General features: G+C 36.2%; 1 protein-coding gene across 3 annotated transcripts in view; it reads left to right on the top strand.

Annotated features, from left to right (window-relative positions):
* The first annotated feature begins 753 nt into the window (after window positions 1-753).
* Window positions 754-8,476, top strand: part of LOC102673342 — an 11,325-nt gene continuing 3,602 nt past the window's right edge. The window contains exons 1-2 of one of the 3 annotated variants that reach the window (XM_031512668.1): window positions 754-2,313; window positions 8,323-8,376. In XM_031512668.1, the coding sequence (XP_031368528.1) occupies window positions 8,367-8,376 (10 nt within the window). In that variant the 5' untranslated portion in view covers window positions 754-2,313; window positions 8,323-8,366. Of the gene's footprint in view, window positions 2,314-5,144; window positions 5,556-5,911; window positions 6,665-8,322; window positions 8,377-8,476 lie in introns of those variants that run through there. The other 2 variants (XM_031512669.1, XM_006620250.2) reach the window with 2 other exon arrangements.

The following is an 8,476-nucleotide window of genomic DNA, read 5'->3' as shown; positions in this document are numbered from 1 at the left end:
TTATTTGGTAATTATTCAAGAGAAGATATTTAATTTTTCTTTTTTTTTTTTTTTTTTTGATTCTAGATATTCCATGGTTTCGTCTCTTTTTTTGTGTTTTGTTTTCACGGTAATGGAAAAATGATGTGAGAACGAATATTAATATTTTTAACGGAAATTTTGGATTTAGGTTAGATTAGATCGAAGGAATAATCGAAGATGAGATTGGTGCAAATATTCGAATACGATTGAGAGATAAAAAGAAATTTAAAAATACAAAATGTTCTTAAGGATAAGGTTTCTTTCTTCGACGCTTAAACATCAATCCGAATGATCATTAAAGAACCATCGAAGAAATAATGGTTTTCCGTTAACCGAAGTCAGAAAATATAAATAAAATTTTTGCAGTTTTTCCACAAAAAAAAACTAGTTTTATTTATTTACTTTTCCATTAAATATCTCGCATAAAACGGAAATTTTTCCTTTTCGTTGACACCTAATTCTCCATACGAAAACGCGAGATCCATGGGAGCAATTATATATTTAGTCGAGGTGCACGTTCCCTCTCGCCTTTCGAGGAATATACCCTCAGTTTCCCTTTTACACTGTCCACGCACGCACACTGTGTACACAGATGTACACAGGCACCTAGGTGAAAACGTGTGCACTTGTCGATTTCTTACTTCTCCTTACAGTTTTCCCTCCTTGTTTATCTCGAAATAACGTCGCTTGGTCGGTCGCACATGGGCGTTTCTTCTGGCCACTGCCAGATGCGTGGGTGGTGGCAGTGAAGAGAAGAGAAGGAGAGCACGAATGACGGTCACATGGCATCGTAGCGGGCTACTCTTCTGCCCTGACTTGTCAGTATTCCGTGAAGTGTTGTGCCGTGACTGCGTGCGGCCCTCCTTACGTCTGCAACCCCGCGCAACACCGCTTGGAAAAAGTTCTAGAACACTCGTTTTTTTCCCCCCTCGTCCTTTCCTTCGATTCCCTCTTCTCTTACGAGAGAAAGAATCTTTCTCGTCGTTTCTATTCTACAAGATCGTGCAAGAGAAACGTAGCAAATGATAATGAATTGAATTTCTTACGATGGTCGAAACGCCTCCTTCGAAAACGTTGTTCTCTCTTTCGAGCAAGGATATCGATTGGTGGAAACGAGAAAGATTGAACGATTAAACGAACGGTGATTGTTCTTCTCGAAGTGACACGTTTTTGAGGAAGAAACTTTGAAACTTTAAGGAAGAAGAGAAATAAAAATTGAAATTTTCGTGATATAATATTTCAGGTTAAGTTTGAAGATAAAGGTTAAGAATACCTCGTGCGCTTTTCTTCGAAGATTTAAGAAGGTTGAAGCGAACGAATTCTCGGTGAAATAAAATTTCCTTCTGGTAGTGGGATAAATTCTATTTCTGGTGGAAGTATACTATTTTCGAAGATTTTCTATTTTCGTCCGACACGTTCAATCTTACGCAATTGAAGGTGAAAACTGGACGTGCAAGTTGAATCGAACGTTAACCGAGAATCGATCGTTCAAAATGTACGTTGACGAGTTTCTGGCGCGAATCACGAGTCGAGATTCCTCTCTTCTTAAAATTCTGCGAATGGCATCCTCGTCGTCGAAGACGAGGATCCTAGTGTGATTCGGTTTAGGAATCGTTCGAATAAGAGTTTGGAGGTCGATCCGTCTAAAGATAGTGGTTCGAAGGTCTCCGCGAAAGAATTTGGGAGCCATTTTGGGAAGTTGAGACGAGGGAAGAATCAGAAAATAGGAGGGGGAGGGAAATAAAATTGAATATTAAAGTTGATAGAAGAAACTGCCAAAGAAGTATTAAATATATTAAATATTAAGTGGAAGAAGAAGAAAAAAAGGCTCGAAGAAATACTCTCGTTGGTAATTGGTCGTAGCCACTTTTCGAGAAGTGTATCGAAGTGGAACTCGAAGGAAAAAACTAACAGGAGCATCATTTAACGTTGTCTAAGGAACGCGCGTCGCTCGAGTGTACTTTGATGCGATGAATCAACCGAGGTCGAAATAAAAAGGAAGTTATCGAAACGAACGTTCGAAGAGTCTTGTTAACGAAGGAATAATGCCATCTTTCATGCCTTCCTTTCGTTACATTCCCATCTCGTAGCCTGTACCTTTCTTTTCTTCGAAGATTCAATCGATCAAACCAACACGTGTCCTATTCTCGAGTAAAATCAAAATCGAGAAATTACTTGAATCATCCAAGAAGATCTTGGAAAATATTTCAACGATTTGTATACTAAGACGAGGAAAGAATGGACGTTTTAAGAAGGAATATCGATCGATTATCGAGTAGAATCTAAAAATAGGTAAGTTTCTTTTTTTTTTTTTGTATTCTCGTAAAATATATTTCTTATTGGTTCCTCATAATTCCTCAAAAATTCACGTAATAAAAATTAAATGATGCTTTTCCACCGCCACTTTGAAAGAATATTTTATCTCTCCTTGAAAAATCCTATTCCACGCAAATATTGTTCTCGTGGACTGCGAGCACGTGGACGATCAGCTGATCGAACGACCATGTCGCTTTCCATGAATCTAAACCTCCGCGCGTTTAACCTCACTTTATTCGCATTCTTCCCTTCGACGCGTTCTCGGAACCAAATAATATTATTCCTTAACTTTTTTCTTCTCTTTCTCTCTTTCTCTCTCTATTTCGACTTTCGAATATGTTTTTCTTTCCACGTTTCAACGAGCAACGATATATATTTTACATTTGATCCAACGACGAATACTTTTAAGGCGTCGAGAAATCCGTACGAATATTCCATTAGGAATTAGGCAGGCCGCTCGCGGTGTATATTAATAGATCGAACCTGACAGCCGAACTTAACCAGACACGACGCTCGAACGTTACACGCGAATTCGTTTTCATTTTCGTATTATTCGATTCGACCTCGATGTAAATTTTATTTTTCCCATGGAATTCGTTCTTTTGTTTATGTTCTCTCTTTATTTTCGAATTTATTTTACATTGTTTTTCCCCTCTTCATTAAACGTAATTATTAAGAAAAAAGCGGATCGTTTACAATTATCTTTAAAATACATTTTTACATAGGGATAAATATTACGCTTTAAATTTAGCAAATTCACGCGGTAGCGTTACGCAAATAATCGATTAGCAATGCTAATAATAGCGTAGTAATGATTTGTATCAAATAGATCGATAATAGGGATAAAATTAATTTCGGATATATTTCTATTGGCTCGAACGAATCGAATGTTTTAATTAGACGTTTGTTTTTGGATCGCGAGCTATGTATAATAAAAGAGAACACGTGTCAATATTTGTCGACGAGAGGGAAAATTTGTGAACACGTGTCCATCGAGCGATCATTCTTTATTTCCTCGTGCGAAACATTTTATAGCGTAGGTAATTTAACATTAACGTTTCTGGCCTCGTGCTCGCCTTTGTCAATTCGAGTATCGGTTTGGGAGAAAGTATATGGAGGAAGTGTATCGGTTGCACCGAATTCAATGGCAGGACGGCCTTGATCCATAACGAGGAGCACACGCATGGAAGGATAAACACTTGGGTGACGAAGGAATCGAGCGTTGCATGTGATCAGAGGCGGTGCCATAACACGGCCGCGTTGCGCAATGGGCATGCGTGTTAAAATGCGTGTCACGTACAAATCATTCGATTTGAAGTAAGTCTTTTCTTGCGCAAGAACGGGGATCGCGATGACGACGGGCTATTTTTCAAATACGGGGTGTCCAACAGAGTTAAAAAAGTAACTGGATTAAAAATCTCAAACGATTAAATTATTTTAAAATACTTATTATTTAAAATATAATATTTAAATATTTAAAATATTTAAAATATTTTACTTATTTTAAATATTCGTTTATTCGTTTTTTAAAATTATTTACGATTACGTATTCAAACCATTTATAAAATCTTTTTTGTTTCTCGATATCGAAAAACAGAGAAATTTAGGATAACGTAATTTTCTATTTTTATTTCGAAAAACATTCGAAAACTGCACTAGATGAAATTCCATAGCGAAAACGAAACGTTCCACGAGTACATTTATATATTTCGAAACTGTGTTGGACCAGTTGGGAGGGAAGAAAGTTGTTGAGTTTTGAAATACCAGAAACGCGGGTATGCTATTTTTATCTCGAGATGAAAAAAAAAAGAAGTTCACCGAGCGAGTCGCATTTAATTTCTTTCTCTACTAGCGGTAGACGCACCTGCCAGCTGTGAAAAAAGGGTAGCGTGAGCACGAGGATGCACGTGCCTCTCTGTTTTAAGAGGGGAGGCCGGGTATATTAACTTTGGCGCATTAAGTTTTACGCTCGTTCGTTCGCGTTGTAACGCGCTGTTAATTAACATGAAATACACGTAAAACTATAACAACGCGTAAATCAAGGATGCTTTGCTTTTTTACAATATCGAAAGTGGCGATTCACGGTCTTCTTTTTCACTCCGCTGTTCTGCAATTCTCAAGTCATGCACTCGTGAATTTTAAAGCTTTAGGATTCACGGGCTCTTGGATTCTCTCTTGGATTCTACATATTCGAGGATTTATGGATTCATGCAGGAACATAGATCAAGAAATTTAAAATTTATGAATATTTTTTTACGAATTCTACGATTCTAAATTTAAATTTCGCGGGCTATACGATTGAGATGGATCCTGAGATTTGTGGACGTACTAAAATTCATAGGATGTAAAATTTAAGAATTCATAGCTAAAAATTCTGATATTCAGAATTTATTCGCGAATTTCAAGATTCTCAGATTCTAAATTTAAATTTCGCGGGTTACGATTGATGGATTTTCGAACTCGTGAATCGAATGAAATCTTTGATTTATTCACAATCTTATTCTTAAATCTTTGAATTCCGAGCCAGAATCATTTTACTGTCTTAGTCTTAATATATTGCTAACAAAAGATGAAAAAACATTTATAAAATTGATTTCACGAACTTCAAAAATTATTATGTAATCGTTATGAATCATTGCAATCGTTCGTGTTACTCATCAACAATTAATTAATTAATCAATAAATATTCGAATTATTCTCCGAAGAATTTTCAGACTCGATAAAAAAATACTAATTTCCCTTTGAGACACCCGGTATAACGACACGAACAGTCTACACGTTACGAGTTAAACGAAACCACTAGTTACACAGTTAGCGAGGACAATGGAAAAGTAACGAAGCAACTACTACGAGTATACGTAGCACTCGTATGGTATATCGAGAAAAATGGCGGCAATCCAAGCAAACGTGACGAGACAATGAGAGTTGAGTAGATGACGAGAGAACGGTCAATAGAAAGAAGAAATAACGATTATTCCGCTCGAACGAAAACTCGAACGAAAGCTCGAACGACGATATTGAAATCGGTGAAAAGAAGAATTTCCATGGAAGAAGTTGACGCGTCCTGTTCTACATTTCCACGATGAAAACGTAAGTGGAAACGACGACGAGAACGTGCACGTTTTTTGGCTCGCGACATCGCAACGAATGCAAGGTAATTTATGCCACGATGATGATTCGTCCCATCAGCTGATCCGTTTGGACAAGGGAGTAAATCAGTGCGCGCTTTCATGGGAACGATAACCTCTCCATCTGCTTCTTTCTCCTCTCTCTGCTACGTTCCACGTTTCCTTCTCTCTCTTTCTTTCTCTCTCTTTCTCTCTCTCTCCCTCCTCCGCGGAACCCGTACGAAAATAGTCCGCCATGCGAGGTCTGCCCTGCCACTAGAACAACGTTCCTTCGATCACCGGCAATTTCTCGAGCGACTGTTTTTTTTTCCGTGAAAAAACGAATTTTCGTTGAATCCTTTCTTCGAATTAAGACGCACGAGAATTGGTAAATTTTCGCGGAGAACGAAAGAATGAAATGTAATTGATACGAATAATAGAAATATCTAGTGGAGAAATTTGGTGATTTTAGGAGAATTTGAAGTTTTTAATTTGAAATCATACGTAAATAAATGAAATATCAAACGAAAACGTGTGCAACGAGATACATTGTATATAAAGGAAACAAAAGTGATTTAACGTTATTTCAACGCTTTCCGTCGGTAGAGAAGTTTGGTGATTATCGAGCGAAAAAGTGTGCAACGAGATACATTGTATATAACGGAAACAAAAGTGATTTAACGTTATTTCAACGCTCTCGGTCCCTTGAAATGCCCGTAATGCAAGTCGACTCGATCGAATTTAATAATAAACCTTCCATTAACCTTCGATGAGATTGGTAATTATCCTTCGCTATATTAGACGAGCAAAGTCGATGGAAGTGGCAAGTAACGGAATAGCGAAATTCACTTCGATAAGTCGAGACCTATATTTCGTGTTACCAACATAAAATTGCCTGTGACTCGAACTCGAAGAAAATACGATTCGCGTGTACACGGTATCGAAACCGTGACTATCCACGGTATTTCCACGTTAATCAATTACACGTTCGTTCGTTGTTATCGTTTGATGTTCAGGTCGTTCGATTTATTTATCGAATGGAGAAGCGAATTAAAAGGCGATTAAACGATCGTTTTTTTTCTCAGAGTCAGAATCGTCGAAGATTGAAACATATATATTTATATATATATATATTGGGACGATAATCGTGGAAATTAATCCTAAATTTTTTTGCTGTAACGATCGATCGGAATACATCGCAACGTGAATGCAAATTGGAAGTGAATGGAAGCGCAATTCTCCGAGAATTTAATAACACCATCGTTGCATGACCGACTATAATTATACTTTGTAACATCTTGGGCTAATGTTGCCAGCTATGGAACAAAGATAATAACCTCTACGAAAGTTATAAAACGAGCTTACAAGTAGGATAAAATAGAAAAAAAATAAAAAATTTCTGCCTTTACGCTCGAAAGAAAAAGAAATTAAATTTTTGAAAAAATTATATCATAAATATGAAATTTGAAAAATCGATTATATGATATTACATTCGCAAAAATCCTTAGAGAAGATAATGTTATTGATTAATCTGTTTAACGAAGATTACGTGTAAATTTGTTGACAACAATATTACATCCACGTTACTTTTCTAGAATTCTCGTTTATATACGTGTTATAAATCAATATCGTTGACCAATACGTCGATATTCGAATAAAATATGAATGGGACGATTTGATTTCTATTTTCTCCCCTATTTCATCCTGTTCATACCACCATAAATTTGTCGTGGTAATGTTGTCGCACGAGATTCTCGCCTCCCCACATACACGCTAAATATAATATTCCCCCCTTATTTTCAGCGATGAATGAAATCACATGCTTCGCGACAACGTTACACGCGATTTCTCAATCGAAACATCCGAAAAATAAAACGAAAAATACTCGGCTAGCTTTCTCTACTGTTTCTCGCGAAAATTTTTATTTTTTCATTTTCTTCTTGTTTATACCATTTTGTGTCATTGTTAAAAACTGGTAAATTAGAACGTGTTTTTCTTCCAATTTAAATCGTTAAATTTTTCTTTTTTTTTTTGTTTTTTGAGGAAGCGTTGTTTAATACAAAACGAAATATAGATTTATTTACGAAATTGTGTTATTCGATCGAGATTAAGAACATGGAAGAAAGAGAAATCGATTTTTAAGTATCTTTTAGAAATTCGGCTAGAAAGTTTTGGACACTATTTACTATAAATATCGTATCATTGAACGCTCCTTTGCATGTTCTATGATATTTTAAATCACCCTTCAATTTTTTTCCCTCGCTAATCTTCCTCAATTTTTCTCAATTTAAACGATTCATTGAACGCTCTCTTACTTTCTAACCCTTTTAAATTCCTACAATATTTTAAAATCACAAATTTCAAATTTTTCTTTTCTCTGATCTTCCTCAATTTTTCTTAATTTAAACAATTCAAACGCGCAACTCTATCACGGAGCATTCTCTAAATCTTAGAGTTATTATCATTGATAGGGAAAATTCAATTAATCGAAGTTACGAATAAAGTTATTTCTAATAATAATTCATCGTTCAAAACGTAATAATAATAATAAATAACTAAGAAACGATCGAATTTATAAAAGCAGATCAATTATAATAGCTACGTTATTATATAATAAACGTTATTCGAGCATTTTATCAAGCAATTATTTAAAATAACTTTATTCCAAATTTTTAATTATTAATTAGTTACTTTTTAATGTTTCTATCATACCTTTGACCACTACCTTCTCATTCTTACATTCCAAATCTTTTTCCTCGCTAATTTCTTCCTCAAATCAAGAGCCTTGAATTCTTCTTAAATTCCTCCTCAAATCATCTCGTTAATTCCTCCACGAATATATTTCTCGAATTCAACAGCATAATTTTCACTGTTACAGAGGATCAAGAGCGGGGAAGGGTTTTCTCGCGGCAAGAGGTCAGCATGGCAGTCGGTAAGCTTTCTTGGACCAATCCAAGCGGTCACGTACATCTCGTGGCCGATTTCGCACCCGAGTCACGCGTCCCGCACGCATAATCACACGCGGCTACCGC

The sequence above is a fragment of the Apis dorsata genome, unplaced genomic scaffold (genome assembly GCF_000469605.1).
Source record: "Apis dorsata unplaced genomic scaffold, Apis dorsata 1.3 scaffold_497, whole genome shotgun sequence".
Classification (NCBI taxonomy): Eukaryota; Metazoa; Arthropoda; class Insecta; order Hymenoptera; family Apidae; genus Apis; species Apis dorsata.
The sequence above is the reverse complement of the archived record's forward strand: the minus strand, read 5'-3'. Positions and strand labels throughout refer to the sequence as shown.